The sequence below is a fragment of the Oreochromis aureus genome, linkage group 20, assembly GCF_013358895.1.
Source record: "Oreochromis aureus strain Israel breed Guangdong linkage group 20, ZZ_aureus, whole genome shotgun sequence".
Taxonomy (NCBI): domain Eukaryota; kingdom Metazoa; phylum Chordata; class Actinopteri; order Cichliformes; family Cichlidae; genus Oreochromis; species Oreochromis aureus.
Window position 1 is genome coordinate 84,307 of NC_052961.1, and position 17,093 is coordinate 101,399.

Genomic DNA, 17,093 nt, shown 5'->3' on the forward strand with positions numbered 1-17,093 from the left:
TGAAGGGACAAAAAAAAAAGAAGCACACAAACAGGCTGACTTCTGCTAAATGGGTCAAACTGGGCAGAAAGTATACAAACACATAACATGCTTATAGGATATGATGTAACTCTATAGATCAACTTGCTTCAGAATATATAAAGCATATAAACAATTACAGCAATAGGATGCAACAAACACAGCAGTGCTACTAATCCAAAATACTCAAAGCTTCATAGAACTGAAACAAACATTTATTTTTAGCTCCATTCTGCTGCTGATACATACTTTAGGTTTCTGAATATTGAACTTGTTGCTGCCTTTCATAGTGTGGACGAGGACATGCCAAGAACAGGAAACACAAGAGAGTCAGCCATCCAAGCTTCACGGGGCCCGAATCAGCTGAACCCAAATTCAGCCCACCGCTGCCTCCAAATCTCCTCGTCCTCTCCTCCGCCTCCTGCGACCTTTAGGCAGGAGCGACCAGGTAAAGCATGCACTGTGACTAACTCTCCCAGCATCACAGGCCCTGTCTCACACTGAAATCTCTACTCAATTCTCTTGTTTTGCACTCATCTCTGAGCCACTCTGTGTGTGTGTGTGTGTGTGTGTGTGTGTGTGTGTGACAGAGAGAGATTGGCAGAAAGAGAGTCAGACAGAATGACAGGCAGGCAGATCACAAAGCACTGAAATTCAAATTTTGCCCTGTAGATCAACTTAGTGTCTCTGTGTGTGTGTGTGTCTGTGTGTGTGTGTGTGTGTGTGTGTGTGTCTCTCTCTGTCTTTTACACAAACAGCACATGTCAGTGCATTTTCAGCACCTTTCATGTGCAGTGCACTGGACTTGCCAGCTGGTGGGCGCCCTCCGGTGGACCAGACAGGCAATTGAGTGTCACAAGCTGTTAGCTGATACTGTGGTCGAACAGCGGCAGACACTTTGTGCTGCATTCAGCCAGCAGAGGGAGCACCTCTTGTCAGATCCCACTTTGACAGAAGATGGCATGCTTCTCCTTGTGTGTTTGTGTGACACTTGCTGTGCATTTCAACACAAAAGGCATTACATATATGTGTAAAAAGCAAATGTACGAGCTGTGATAACTGTTGCTGATAAGATGAAGACTAGACTGATATATGAAATATTCCTTTATTGGGTGAGAAAAGCAGACCGTGTCATAACTGCTTTGAGTCATACAGAATAGATATCAGAGCCTTAAACAGGCTGACTTCTTTTTCTTTTTCTTTTCTTTCTTTTTTTAAATTTCATAAAATTTTCATTCAATTGTTTCATTCCAGAACATTAACAAAAGTACATGAGAACCTCTGTGCGCGGTCCAACTCAAACCCGGTGATCTCCAGAGAAATTAATTTTGACTGTAACTTAACGTGCAGAGGCACAACAGCTTATCTCCAGAGCGCACAAGCTGATCTCCTGATTTCTAATGTAGTTTTTCTTAAAACTGCATTTCTAATACTTCACCCTTTTCCTTTAAGCTACATTGGTTTCGTTGTAGTTGAAGTTTCCAAATTCCACTTTAAAAGAGTGAAGGGACAAAAAAAAAAGCACACAAACAGGCTGACTTCTGCTAAATGGGTCAAACTGGGCAGAAAGTATACAAACACATAACATCCTTATAGGATATGATGTAACTCTATAGATCAACTTGCTTCAGAATATATAAAGCATATAAACAATTACAGCAATAGGATGCAACAAACACAGCAGTGCTACTAATCCAAAATACTCAAAGCTTCATAGAACTGAAACAAACATTTATTGTTAGCTCCATTCTGCTGCTGATACATACTTTAGGTTTCTGAATATTAAACTTGTTGCTGCCTTTCATAGTGTGGACGAGGACATGCCAGGAACAGGAAACACAAGAGAGTCAGCCGTCCGAGCTTCACGGGGCCCGAATCAGCTGAACCCAAATTCAGCCCACCGCTGCCTCCAAATCTCCTCGTCCTCTCCTCCGCCTCCTGCGACCTTTAGGCAGCAGCAGCCAGGTAAAGCATGCACTGTGACTCACTGTCCCAGCACCACAGGCCCTCTCTCACACTGACATCTCTACTCATTTCTCTTGTTTTGCCCTGATCTGTGAGCCGCTCTGTGTGTGTGCGTGCGTGTGTGTGTGTGTGTGACACAGAGAGAGGGCCGAAAGAGAGCCAAACAGAATGACAGGCAGGCAGATCACAAAGCACTGAAATTCACATTCTGCCCTGTAGATCCACTTAGTGTGTCTGTGTGTGTGTGTGTGTGTGTGTGTGTGTGTGTGTGTGTGTGTGTGTGTGTGTGTGTGTGTGTTCTCTCTCTGTCTTTTACACAAACAGCACATGTCACTGCATTTTCACCACCTTTCATGTGCAGTGCACTGGACTTGCCAGCTGGTGGGCGCCCTCCGGTGGAGAAGACAGGCAATTGAGTGTCACAAGCTGTTAGCTGATAATGTGGTCGAACAGCGGCAGACACTTTGTGCTGCATTCAGCCAGCAGAGGGAGCCCCTCTTGTCAGATCACACTTTGACAGAAGCTGCCCTGCTTCTCCTTGTGTGCTTGTGTGACACTTGCCATGCATTTCAACACAAAAGGCATTACATATATGTGTAAAAAGCAAATGTACGAGCTGTGATAACTGTTGCTGATAAGATGAAGAGTAGACTGATATATGAAATATTCCTTTATTGGGTGAGAAAAGCAGACCGTGTCATAACTGCTTTGAGTCATACAGAATAGATATCAGAGCCTTAAACAGGCTGACTTCTTTTTCTTTTTCTTTTCTTTCTTTTTTTTAAATTTCATAAAATTTTCATTCAATTGTTTCATTGCAGAACATTAACAAAAGTACATGAGAACCTCTGTACGCGGTCCAACTCAAACCCGGTGATCTCCAGAGAAATTAATTTTGACTGTAACTTAACGTGCAGAGGCACAACAGCTTATCTCCAGAGCGCACAAGCTGATCTCCTGATTTCTAATGTAGTTTTTCTTAAAACTGCATTTCTAATACTTCACCCTTTTCCTTTAAGCTACATTGGTTTCGTTGTAGTTGAAGTTTCCAAATTCCACTTTAAAAGAGTGAAGGGACAAAAAAAAAGAAGCACACAAACAGGCTGACTTCTGCTAAATGGGTCAAACTGGGCAGAAAGTATACAAACACATAACATGCTTATAGGATATGATGTAACACTATAGATCAACTTGCTTCAGAATATATAAAGCATATAAACAATTACAGCAATAGGATGCAACAAACACAGCAGTGCTACTAATCCAAAATACTCAAAGCTTCATAGAACTGAAACAAACATTTATTGTTAGCTCCATTCTGCTGCTGATACATACTTTAGGTTTCTGAATATTAAACTTGTTGCTGCCTTTCATAGTGTGGACGAGGACATGCCAGGAACAGGAAACACAAGAGAGTCAGCCGTCCGAGCTTCACGGGGCCCGAATCAGCTGAACCCAAATTCAGCCCACCGCTGCCTCCAAATCTCCTCGTCCTCTCCTCCGCCTCCTGCGACCTTTAGGCAGCAGCAGCCAGGTAAAGCATGCACTGTGACTCACTGTCCCAGCACCACAGGCCCTCTCTCACACTGACATCTCTACTCATTTCTCTTGTTTTGCCCTGATCTGTGAGCCGCTCTGTGTGTGCGTGCGTGCGTGTGTGTGTGTGTGTGACACAGAGAGAGAGGGGCCGAAAGAGAGCCAAACAGAATGACAGGCAGGCAGATCACAAAGCACTGAAATTCACATTCTGCCCTGTAGATCCACTTAGTGTGTCTCTGTGTGTGTGTGTGTGTGTGTGTGTGTGTGTGTGTGTGTGTGTGTGTGTGTGTGTGTTTCTCTCTCTGTCTTTTACACAAACAGCACATGTCACTGCATTTTCACCACCTTTCATGTGCAGTGCACTGGACTTGCCAGCTGGTGGGCGCCCTCCGGTGGAGAAGACAGGCAATTGAGTGTCACAAGCTGTTAGCTGATAATGTGGTCGAACAGCGGCAGACACTTTGTGCTGCATTCAGCCAGCAGAGGGAGCCCCTCTTGTCAGATCACACTTTGACAGAAGCTGCCCTGCTTCTCCTTGTGTGCTTGTGTGACACTTGCCATGCATTTCAACACAAAAGGCATTACATATATATGTAAAAAGCAAATGTACGAGCTGTGATAACTGTTGCTGATAAGATGAAGAGTAGACTGATATATGAAATATTCCTTTATTGGGTGAGAAAAGCAGACCGTGTCATAACTGCTTTGAGTCATACAGAATAGATATCAGAGCCTTAAACAGGCTGACTTCTTTTTCTTTTTCTTTTCTTTCTTTTTTTTAAATTTCATAAAATTTTCATTCAATTGTTTCATTCCAGAACATTAACAAAAGTACATGAGAACCTCTGTACGCGGTCCAACTCAAACCCGGTGATCTCCAGAGAAATTAATTTTGACTGTAACTTAACGTGCAGAGGCACAACAGCTTATCTCCAGAGCGCACAAGCTGATCTCCTGATTTCTAATGTAGTTTTTCTTAAAAACTGCATTTCTAATACTTCACCCCTTTTCCTTTAAGCTACATTGGTTTCGTTGTAGTTGAAGTTTCCAAATTCCACTTTAAAAGAGTGAAGGGACAAAAAAAAAGAAGCACACAAACAGGCTGACTTCTGCTAAATGGGTCAAACTGGGCAGAAAGTATACAAACACATAACATGCTTATAGGATATGATGTAACTCTATAGATCAACTTGCTTCAGAATATATAAAGCATATAAACAATTACAGCAATAGGATGCAACAAACACAGCAGTGCTACTAATCCAAAATACTCAAAGCTTCATAGAACTGAAACAAACATTTATTGTTAGCTCCATTCTGCTGCTGATACATACTTTAGGTTTCTGAATATTAAACTTGTTGCTGCCTTTCATAGTGTGGACGAGGACATGCCAGGAACAGGAAACACAAGAGAGTCAGCCGTCCGAGCTTCACGGGGCCCGAATCAGCTGAACCCAAATTCAGCCCACCGCTGCCTCAAATCTCCTCGTCCTCTCCTCCGCCTCCTGCGACCTTTAGGCAGCAGCAGCCAGGTAAAGCATGCACTGTGACTCACTGTCCCAGCACCACAGGCCCTCTCTCACACTGACATCTCTACTCATTTCTCTTGTTTTGCCCTGATCTGTGAGCCGCTCTGTGTGTGCGTGCGTGTGTGTGTGTGTGTGTGACACAGAGAGAGGGGCCGAAAGAGAGCCAAACAGAATGACAGGCAGGCAGATCACAAAGCACTGAAATTCACATTTGCCCTGTAGATCCACTTAGTGTGTCTGTGTGTGTGTGTGTGTGTGTGTGTGTGTGTGTGTGTGTGTGTGTGTGTGTGTGTGTGTGTTTCTCTCTCTGTCTTTTACACAAACAGCACATGTCACTGCATTTTCACCACCTTTCATGTGCAGTGCACTGGACTTGCCAGCTGGTGGGCGCCCTCCGGTGGAGAAGACAGGCAATTGAGTGTCACAAGCTGTTAGCTGATAATGTGGTCGAACAGCGGCAGACACTTTGTGCTGCATTCAGCCAGCAGAGGGAGCCCCTCTTGTCAGATCACACTTTGACAGAAGCTGCCCTGCTTCTCCTTGTGTGCTTGTGTGACACTTGCCATGCATATGTGTAAAAAGCAAATGTACGAGCTGTGATAACTGTTGCTGATAAGATGAAGAGTAGACTGATATATGAAATATTCCTTTATTGGGTGAGAAAAGCAGACCGTGTCATAACTGCTTTGAGTCATACAGAATAGATATCAGAGCCTTAAACAGGCTGACTTCTGTTTTTTTCTTTTCTTTCTTTTTTTTTTTAATTTCATAAAATTTTAATTCAATTGTTTCATTCCAGAACATTAACAAAAGTACATGAGAACCTCTGTACGCGGTCCAACTCAAACCCGGTGATCTCCAGAGAAATTAATTTTGACTGTAACTTAACGTGCAGAGGCACAACAGCTTATCTCCAGAGCGCACAAGCTGATCTCCTGATTTCTAATGTAGTTTTTCTTAAAAACTGCATTTCTAATACTTCACCCCTTTTCCTTTAAGCTACATTGGTTTTGTTATAGTTGAAGTTTCCAAATTCCACTTTACAAAAGTGAAGGAGAAAAAAAAAGCACACAAACAGGCTGACTTCTGCTAAATGGGTCAAACTGGGCAGAAAGTATACAAAAACATAACATCCTTATAGGATATGATGTAACTCTATAGATCAACTTGCTTCAGAATATATAAAGCATATAAAAAAATGACAGCAATAGGATGCAACAAACACAGCAGTGCTACTAATCCAAAATACTCAAAGCTTCATAGAACTGAAACAAACATTTATTGTTAGCTCCATTCTGCTGCTGATACATACTTTGGGTTTCTGAATATTAAACTTGTTGCTGCCTTTCATAGTGTGGACGAGGACATGCCAAGAACAGGAAACACAAGAGAGTCAGCCGTCCGAGCTTCACAGGGCCCGTATCAGCTGAACCCATATTCAGCCCAACGCTGCCTCCAAATCTCCTCGTCCTCTCCTCCGCCTGCTGGGACCAGTAGGCAGCGCATCGCCTGCTACTGGGACCTTTCGGCAGCAGCAGCCAGGTAAAGCATGCACTGTGACTCACTGTCCCAGCACCACAGGCCCTCTCTCACACTGACATCTCTACTCATTTCTCTTGTTTTGCCCTGACCTGTGAGCCGCTGTGTGTGTGTATGTGTGCGTGCGTGCGTGTGCTGGCCTGTGCGTGTGTGTGTGTGTGTGTGTGTCTGTGTGTCTCTGTGTGTGACACAGAGAGAGGGAGAGAAAGGCACCTGACGTGCTTTGGAAAACCAAACCCTCAAACAAAGCAAAGAGACTGACAGATGCAACAAGAGATTGTATTATTTGTGGTAAGCCACGACGTCTTGCTCTCCAATTGTAGTCTGCGGCCCGAAGCCAAAGGAGCGGAGGAGCAGGTGACGCAGTGCTCCAAAGGCCTGCTTCTGCTCTCTCCCTTCTGCTGTCTCCTTCTGCAAGCGCTTCTGTGCAGGGAGACATCTTACCAAAAGGTTTACAGCTCTGTCTCCAGATAGGAGGGTCTGACAAAGACAGGGCGGCCACCCGTGGAGTCGGGGTAGGGTTCCGCATGCGTGGGCGCATCACATGACCTCTCTCCAACCACTGCCCCATCCTGCAAAGGTACTCTGAACGGTGCCATGTCGGGCGCCCACGGATGCGCCCGGACACAGGCAACACAGTGCCAGTGGAACCAGGCCCTTTGGACCTTCGTTTCTCCAATTGGGACCGTTTTGTCCCATCCTCTTTGGTCCGATTCGCCATATCTCCAGAACCGAAAAGGCCATCGGTGCCGGCACTTCACCACAGCGTCCGCCACCCATCAAAACCCCCGCCTACACACAAACATCAGCCCTCTACGCCTCTTACTTTTCCAGTTATTACACTTTTGTCCCATCCTCTCCTGGCTTTTCTCCCCTTAACCCTAACCCTAACCCCCTAACCCTAACCCCCCCTTCATTCCCCAAACCTCACTCATGTGAGGAACCCTCATGTTCAATAGTTCATTAACATTGTTTTAAAACACATTGAAAAATACACAACATCACTGCAAAAAAACAAAAAAATACACAAAAAAATACACAAAAAACTCTAAAATATCTTGAAAAAACATCAAAAACTTCATTTCTATTTGTTCACATTGTTTGTAAATAGTTAAAAATAATTTTTCCTGTTAGTATTGTGTACAACGTTGTTTATCTTTAAAACATGCAAAATTCATAATTAAAAATATAATTAAAAGCACCAAAAATGAATAAACAGAAAAAAATATAAAAACCACCAAAAACACCAAAAAAATATTTAAAATCAGTTCATAAAATACTAAAAACACTTTCAAACGAAGTTTCATTTAAAACTTTTATGTTGGTTAAAAACTATTAAAAAACCTTAAAAAACAATTTTGTATTACTCAATTATATGCACATTTTCTATTTTCTATTTTTTTCATCACTATTGGCAAGGCTGCAAAAACTCCAAACATCAGTTCATTGAAAACTGCATTTTCAGTTTACTTCATCAGAGGCTATATAAGGGGAGGAGTGCTGAACACCCTCATTCTTGCCCTGACAGCCGAAGGAGCAACATCTCCTGATAGCTTACAGCAGCCAGTTTTTCAGTTTGTACAGCGTGTGCCCTGGCCTGAAGAAGACCCTGTTGGGTCGAAACGTTGCCCCGGGCACACTACTAATTGGCCTATTTTGAATTTATTAAAAATTAATTAATTTTTTTATTTTTATTAAAAAAATCACTTTTTTCGTTCTTTTCATTTTATTATCTTTTTTGCATTATTAATTAGATACATTACCATTCATACCTACATTCATAAATAACAAACAAATACATTTTATTAAACTATAATACCAAAGGCTGCATCATCCACACAATTTCATTATTAGATAACAAAGGCTTCACCAGAGACAAGACAAAACAACACAACAAAAAACAAAACAAAAAAATGGTCTACCTGGAGGATGACCAGGATTGGATCCCTGTACGGTACCGGGGACGGCGCTTAGTGCCTGGTGGCCGTAACAGGCAGTGGAGTAGCGGGAGGGCCCAAGGGAAGGACCGTGCACCTCCGCGTCCCTTTAGGGACCGGAACACTTTTCCTCTCCCTAACCCCTAACCCCTAACCCTAACCCCTATACCTCGGTCCTCCCCAGGGAGGACGGGGCCGTAACCCACCTCCTAACCCTACCCTAGTTCAGTATCCCGCAGCAGGAGTATGAAAAGGTGTCCACTTCTCTTAAAGACATGATCGTGGGGATTTTCATCAAAAACAGTAAGTTTGAGAAAGCAGAAGAGGTGCTGATGAAACACTTTCCTCCCAAAAATATTGGAAAGAGAGCAATATTCATGGGTCTCATCAGGAAAAAGAATAAGATTCATGACGTCATTGAGCAAATCAACTTTCAGCAGTTCAAGGAGGAAAGGGGTCGCTCCCGTATGCAGACCAAGATCAATCGACCCCAATCTCAAGACCAGGATTGGTCTTCTTGGGACCGGGGAGGGAGGGGCCCGGGAGGGAAGGACCGTGCATACCTCGGTCCTCCCCAGGGAGGACGGGGCCGTAACCCACGTCCTAACCCCTAACCCTAACCCCTAACCCTAACCCCCCCCTGCCCTGTAGATCCACTTAGTGTGGCCCCCCTTTCCCTGGCGGGTTGCAGAGTATGGGGGTGCCTACTGGGGTCAGCGGGGGAGCTGGCCCCAGGGAGGGGTCACTTGCCCCTCCCTTCCTTCCCTCCCCATCTCCAGCTGCCTCCCTCTTCTCGCTCCACCACAGTCACCCACACATGCAGGGCCTTGGGGTAGGGGTGTGTCACCAGGGTGCAGGGGAGGCATCCCCCCCCTCTGTCCCCTTCTGGCTGCCTCTGCCTCAATTTTATCCCACAACTTAGACATTCACATTACTCACACTCTCATTACACATACATATAGGATCTTGGGGGTGGGCACGCCACACAGAATCCAAATTACCATCAGGGTGTACACCTCACCCCTGGCGTCGTTGCCCACCTCTCAATTTTAAATACACGTAGACATTGAGGGCTAGCAGGAGGGGCTATACGCTTACCTGCTGCTCTGGCAGGTAGCTCCATGCCCTCCTGGGTTTTAAATGCACCTTAGAACACACATACATCAACACTACATATGAGCGGGTGGAGGGAGGTTTGGAGTCTTCACACACCCCCGTTTTCTGCGGCCTGCTGGAGCGGGGGGGCTAGGAGGAGGAGTTGGCCGTCCGACTGGGGTCTGGAATGTGGGGCCTCCCTGCTGCTGCGGAGTCGGGGCGGTCTGCTTCTCCCCACCGCAGGGAAAAGGGTAACACCACCTGGGTCTGGGTGCAGTTTCCCCCTCCAGGGGCAAGGGTACCCGGACCCGGTTCTTAGAGTACGCTTGGGGAGAGTGATTGTGTGTACAGCGTCTCTTTATGTCTGTCTCCGCGTTGGTTGAGTGTGGAATAATTGCCTATGAGAGCATGAGGGTGGGAATGGATGTTTGTATCTGTGTGTGCCTGTATGTCTGTGTCTATATGTCAGGTTGGGTATCAGACGCCACCTCTCTGGGGACATCTCAGGCCCTCCAAGGTTTGGAGGCCTATCTCCCCCCACCACTTCCCCTGCCGGTGGTGGACGCCCTCAGACATCGGTGCGTTGGTGGTTCTCTGTGTCCGGGGGTGGGCGCCCAGGTACACACCGGCTCACTCCTTGGCGGCTGCTTATCGGGGCCTGGAGCCTGGGGCTCGCTCGGGCCACTTCGGAGGCGGGGTGTCCTCGGCCTCTCGGCCCAGGGCTCGGTCACTCAGGCACAGCTGGCTGCCGGCGGAGCTCACGGGCACGTCACTGCAACCCCCCCGGCTTCTGCTCCGCGGCTGCTGAGTGACCCCTCATCTGGGACTGTCCTCAGCTCTTTCTGGGATAGTGACGCGGCTGCCCCTCTGTTGGTCTTCCTTGGTCTCTTGTGTTCTGGGGGCCTCTGGATGTCTGGAGTTTTGATCTCCTCCATACCTGCTTCATGCCCTGGAGGACGGGGCAGTGGCCCCCCACACCCTCTAGCAGATCATTACATGAAGGAACCTTTTAAAAACAAGCGCGTTCATGCTCACAGGTATACACACAGGTGATCACACACAAACTACACCCTTTTTTGGCTCTTACCTCAAAGCACACTGTGCGCTGTCGATCTTACGTGCTGCACAATAATGTTTAATATTTAGTATTTACTGTCATATTCCCATAGATCATTGTGATGTTGTTTATTACTCTCGTTTTCTTCTGCTTGCTTTCTCTTTCTTTCTCAACAGGTGAACCAGATGATCGATATATGTATTTTTTGTCTGCTTATTTTGTTGGTTTTTGGTTTTTTGCCCTTTTTCCCCGTCCCTCTTCCCCGCTGTTTTTCTTTCCCTCTTTCTTTCTCCCCTTTCTTTCCCCCAGTTAAGTCTGTCCCGTATTCAGCAAGTGAAAATAAAATAAACAATAAAAGGTGAATCAAATGGACCATTACGGCAAGGCTGGGATGGTCAATTTGGTAAAGTAAATCCGTTGGGCATCTTTCTTCGCCTTTAGACAATAATTCTGATGGCAAAAGAACCAAACGGGACAGGTCAAAAAAAAAAAAAAAAAAAAAAAAAAAAAAAAAAAAAAGATCCACTTAGTGTGTCTCTCTGTGTGTGTGTGTGTGTGTGTGTGTGTGAGTGTGTGTGTGACAGAGAGAGAGTGCCACTTGCTGTGTATTTCAACACAAAAGGCAGTACTCTTACTGTTTGGGATTATCTGGGGAAAGTGCTTTTGTGTACTAGGCTTTCTCTATATTTTTCAGGTTTCTTTTCACTTTTGTATTGTACAAATTACTTCTTTGTCTGTGTAGCTTTAAGCTTTAGTGTAAAATAAATGGGATCTGCACACAGAAAACAAAAGAGGAGTTAAAGCCTCCCCCCCCCCAGACACTCAAACAAAGCACAGAGAAAGACAGACCCACAAGGCCATTCTGTTATTGCGTTAACTGATCATGTGTTGCCCTGCCACTTGCAGGCCTCATCCTGCCGCACATATGTGTGCACCAGGACATGCCAGGAACAGGAAACACAAGAGAGTCAGCCATCCAAGCTTCACAGGGCCCGAATCAGCTGAACCCATATTCAGCCCACCGCTGCCTCCAAATCTCCTCCTCCTCTCCTCCGCCTGCTGGGACCAGTAGGCAGCGCATCGCCTGCTACTGGGACCTTTCGGCAGCAGCAGCCAGGTAAAGCATGCACTGTGACTCACTGTCCCAGCACCACAGGCCCTCTCTCACACTGACATCTCTACTCATTTCTCTTGTTTTGCTCTCATTTCTCAGCCGCTCTGTGTGTGCGTGCGTGCGTGCGTGTGTGTGTGTGTGACACAGAGAGAGAGGGGCCGAAAGAGAGCCACACAGAATGACAGGCAGGCAGATAACAAAGCACTGAAATTCAAATTTTGCCCTGTAGATCCACTTAGTGTGTCTCTCTGTGTGTGTGTGTGTGTGTGTGTGTGTGTCTGTGTGTGTGTGTGTGTGTGTGTGTGTGTGTGTGTTTCTCTCTCTCTGTCTTTTACACAAACAGCACATGTCACTGCATTTTCACCACCTTTCATGTGCAGTGCACTGGACTTGCCAGCTGGTGGGCGCCCTCCGGTGGACCAGACAGGCAATTGAGTGTCACAAGCTGTTGTGTGACACTTGCTGTGCATTTCAACACAAAAGGCAGTACTCTTCCTCTTTGGGATTATCTGGGGAAAGTGCTTTTGCGTACTAGGCTTTCTCTATATTTTCCAGGGGTTTTTTTTCACTTTTGTATTGTACAAATTACTTCTTTCTCTGTGTAGCTTTAAGCTTCAGTGTAACATAAATGGGATCTGCACACACAAAACAAAACAGAAGTTAAACCCTCCGCCCCCCCGGAGACTCAAACCAACCACAGAGAAAGACATTCTATCTTTGACAGTGTATATATACATGTATTATATATAAGAGACAAATATTGTTCCTTCAGTGTGTTGCCATTACTACATTTGGCTCAATGCCTACATATATGTGTAAAAAGCAAATGTACGAGCTGTGATAACTGTTGCTGATAAGATGAAGAGTAGACTGATATATGAAATATTCCTTTATTGGGTGAGGAAAGCAGACCTTGTCATAACTGCTTTGAGTCATACAGAATAGATATCAGAGCCTTAAACAGGCTCACTTCTGTTTTTTTCTTTTCTTTCTTTTTTTTTAATTTCATAAAATTTAAATTCAATTGTTTCATTCCAGAACATTAACAAAAGTACATGAGAACCTCTGTACGCGGTTCAACTCAAACCCGGTGATCTCCAGAGAAATTAATTTTGACTGTAACTTAACGTGCAGAGGCACAACAGCTTATCTCCAGAGCGCACAAGCTGATCTCCTGATTTCTAATGTAGTTTTTCTTAAAAACTGCATTTCTAATACGTCACCCCTTTTCCTTTAAGCTACATTGGTTTCCTTGTAGTTGAAGTTTCCAAATTCCACTTTACAAAAGTGAAGGAGGAAAAAAAAAGCACACAAACAGGCTGACTTCTGCTAAATGGGTCAAACTGGGCAGAAAGTATACAAACACATAACATCCTTATAGAATATGATGTAACTCTATAGATCAACTTACTTCAGAATATATAAAGCATATAAACAATTACAGCAATAGGATGCAACAAACACAGCAGTGCTACTAATCCAAAATACTCAAAGCTTCATAGAACTGAAACAAACATTTATTTTTAGCTCCATTCTGCTGCTGATACATACTTTAGGTTTCTGAATATTAAACTTGTTGCTGCCTTTCATAGTGTGCACCAGGACATGCCAGGAACAGGAAACACAAGAGAGTCAGCCATCCAAGCTTCACAGGGCCCGAATCAGCTGAACCCATATTCAGCCCACCGCTGCCTCCAAATCTCCTCCTCCTCTCCTCCGCCTGCTGGGACCAGTAGGCAGCGCATCGCCTGCTACTGGGACCTTTCGGCAGCAGCAGCCAGGTAAAGCATGCACTGTGACTCACTGTCCCAGCACCACAGGCCCTCTCTCACACTGACATCTCTACTCAATTCTCTTGTTTTGCTCTCATTTCTCAGCCGCTCTGTGTGTGCGTGCGTGCGTGTGTGTGTGTGTGTGACACAGAGAGAGAGGGGCCGAAAGAGAGCCACACAGAATGACAGGCAGGCAGATCACAAAGCACTGAAATTCAAATTTTGCCCTGTAGATCCACTTAGTGTGTCTCTCTGTGTGTGTGTCTGTGTGTGTGTGTCTCTCTCTCTGTCTTTTACACAAACAGCACATGTCACTGCATTTTCAGCACCTTTCATATGCAGTGCAGTGCTGTTGCCCTGCTAGGCGCCCTCCTGTGGACAAGACAGGCAATTGATTGTCACAACCTTGAAAGGTATAGAGAGCATGGAATGCCATGGCTGCCCCAAGTGATGAAGAGGATTCCAGGGAAGACTGAAAAGCACACGCGGAACAAGGTCTTGGTGCTGGTCAGCTCAGTGGGACTTATCATGAATAAGGATTTTGTGTCCTATGAGAAACTGAAGGACCTACTCCTGGAGCTGAAGATGACACAGGCAGAGCTCCAAAAGTACAGGATCCTTTCCACATCAGTTTGTGAAAAAGTTTTCGGCTTCACTCTCTATAAGCTCCACTACGATATCCTTTATCGAATGGGGAACCCAAAACCCCATACGGAGAAAAAGTTGCCTCCAGATCTTCCCCTGGAGATGGAGGAAGAGGATGCACCTGTACTTGAAGAGGATGAGGAACCTGACCTATTGCAGACGAGAGCTGTGTACATGCCCGCTCAAACCAGCAGACACTGGACACAGCAGGAAGAGGGATTTATCAACCTTGATCCAACAATCTCCACTGGCGTGGCATACAAGGAGTATGTCGGACAATGCAAAGCAGCAAGACTACCTGCAAGGTCGTACAAGGGCTTTGGGAGAAAGCGAAGAGACCTTCTCAGGAATGAATAGGCATGCAAGTTGATTTCCTGTTCTAATGATGTCCTTTTTTTAAATTTTGACTTTATGTTAGAACTAGCAATTTCAAAAAAACAACAAAAAAACAACCCACCCCTCTTTCTCTTATTTTGACTTTATGCTTAGAACTAGCAATTTCAACAAAAACAACAAAAAATTTGAATTTTTGGTTTTTGTTTGGCAATTTCAGAATACCTGTCTCCAGCTCTCCCTCCTAGGTCAACAAAGGCACCCATCTGCTGCTGCTGCCCCTTTGAGATGGCAGCATCCTGGGAGAAACGGAACCTGCTTGACTTCCAGGTGTGAGAACTTGCAAGTGTCCAGAATCAGGAGAGATTGGGGGACCCACTTTAGCAGGATCATCTGTGAATAGACTGGATAGAAATAAGTTCTTCTTCTATCAGTTATTATTTATTCTGTTCATTATAGAATCAGCTACTGTTCTGCCAGACCTGAGAAACATGTTCCCAGTTCAGTTCACATCTTACTTACACTGACAACTTTGTTTTGGCTGTATATTTGTTTAGTTTTATATATATATAACTTGTTTTACAATTTATCTACCAGGTCGCACTAAGACGATGTACATTTCAATCTGTCAAGTTTAGTTCATAAATATGTTTGTTCTGGGTAGATCATTGCTTGAGAAATCTTCTTTACAAAATGACTGTTGTGTACTAAAAGGGGGGGAAAAAAAATAAAATGTGTACTTCACATTACGGTTGAAACTGGGGTTTTTTAAAAAAAAAAAAAAGTTATTTTATATAAACAATTTTTGCTCATAACCAATTAAAAAAATATTTTTTCCAAAACAAATTCTTTGAAGAAATGTACCTCACATCTTCCCACCTGCTTTCACTGCATAACAGCCCACACTAGTGAAACAAGACCCAGTAAAAGAGCCTGAAAGGAGTTCAGAAGTGCCCTGAAGCACCAATTTTGCCCGCAGGCACCGCAAGAGCCTTTATGTTTGTCACAAAGATAACTGCTAGACTCCACATACAGTGGTGAAGATGAAAATTATTTATTTTCTTACTCTTCTTATATTTATTGTTTGTTTACTTGCACTGCTGTAACTGGAGCCTCCTCATCTCGTCTCTCTATATACTGTACTGTATGTAGCGGAGATGACAATAAAGTTTACTTTGACTTCAGCAGCGAGCAGGCGCACCGAGGGCTCTCGCGCTCACTTTTCGTGTATAGAATTTCGAAAAAACATCGGTGCAAATTTTAAGTCTGTATCATAATGTCTGCTGTTTTCGTGTTTGTTTGTGAAGCGAGATCGATCAACTGCAGACCAGACAACAAACGACGGAGGCACCAGACAAGTGCAATCAAACGACGAGTTTATTAACACAGGAGAACAACCATCAGCATATGGCCTGTTTTGCTCTGACAAAAATACACTGGGTTCTGGTTTTATAACATAGAGGATCACGCCCCATGTACACGTCAAATACAGGTCAAAAATACATTGTTTACAGACAAGGGTACATCATGTACATCTTAATAACTATAAACAGACATCTAACTTCTCTTTTCTATATCACTTGCCTTTTACGGTAATAAACTTCAAGCTTCAGGGTCTCTAAGAGCTAATAATGGACACTCGTCATTAATTACTAAGTAGACTAAATTGCAGCAAGTCTCAAGAAGGAGCAGAAGACACTTGGGCCTTCGCTCAGGCCTGTTGCTAGATTTATGTGTATTGTAAGCATGCATGCAATTAACCTGCTATGTTCTCATCTACCCTCAACATGTATCACCTGGAAACTCTCACCAGTGAAGCTTAAAACCCTCTTGGATGGAACATCAACTCTAAACAAGCACAGATATGCAATGTGTATAAAATGAACTCTACCTGTGCATAGAATGAATGTGATGACAAACATATTCAATGCAATATGAACCCTGTAAGGAATATTACTGATAAAATAATACTGTAAACCATATTATTAATGCATTCATCATAAGGCAGATTATATCGTAGCAATAAAAGAATCTCTGAATCCCAACATTCCTTCTTTTGACATTCCAACAAGGAATGTCACCACATTTCATGTTGTATCCCTCCCTTTGTTCGTATTTTTGTTTTATTTTGCGAGTTGGTTATCAGATGCCGCTCCAGCCAGCCAGAGACTCCCCCGCCAAGCAAATGGACGATAGAAAACCCATCTGTGCATATGCCATTCCCAATATGCGCTGCCTGATGTCGGGGCAGCATGAGCATGAGCAACCTTGTTTATTTTTTTTTTATTTTTTTATTTGCCGTCGACCACCACCAGGCCGCCGACCCCGGTAGTCCCCCCCACTACTGGGCGTGACCTCGAATTGGCAGTAGTCCAGTTGAAAGTGGAGGTGGACAGAGAAAGGTGAGTAGCTTGAAGGAAGCGATATCGATTCTTTAAATCCTGAATTGACTGAATATAAATGTATTTTACCAGAAATGCCAGAATCTCAGGTTAAAGCTCACAAAACTATTTCAACAACCAGCAAATGAGAGCAGGAAACGCATTCCAC

The 17,093-nt window shown here is 44.4% G+C and overlaps 1 protein-coding gene across 1 annotated transcript; it reads left to right on the forward strand.

Moving 5' to 3' along the window:
- The first annotated feature begins 1,944 nt into the window (after positions 1–1,944).
- On the forward strand, positions 1,945–15,474 carry LOC120435141. Its single transcript, XM_039604137.1, has 5 exons — positions 1,945–1,983; positions 11,586–11,796; positions 13,386–13,574; positions 13,871–14,567; positions 14,764–15,474. Exons 2-4 carry the CDS (start codon positions 11,621–11,623, stop codon positions 14,565–14,567), a joined length of 1,062 nt encoding a protein of 353 aa, XP_039460071.1. The 5' UTR covers positions 1,945–1,983; positions 11,586–11,620; the 3' UTR covers positions 14,764–15,474.
- Positions 15,475–17,093: the final 1,619 nt, after the last annotated feature.

Bases quoted from the DNA above. Each gene is read 5' to 3' on its own strand.
- LOC120435141 (XM_039604137.1), top strand. From the start codon at position 11,621: ATGCCAGGAACAGGAAACACAAGAGAGTCAGCCATCCAAGCTTCACAG. The intron at 11,797-13,385 runs GTAAAGCATGCA...TGCCTTTCATAG, and splicing joins CTTTCGGCAGCAGCAGCCAG to TGTGCACCAGGACATGCCAG. The intron at 13,575-13,870 runs GTAAAGCATGCA...TTACACAAACAG, and splicing joins CTTTCGGCAGCAGCAGCCAG to CACATGTCACTGCATTTTCA.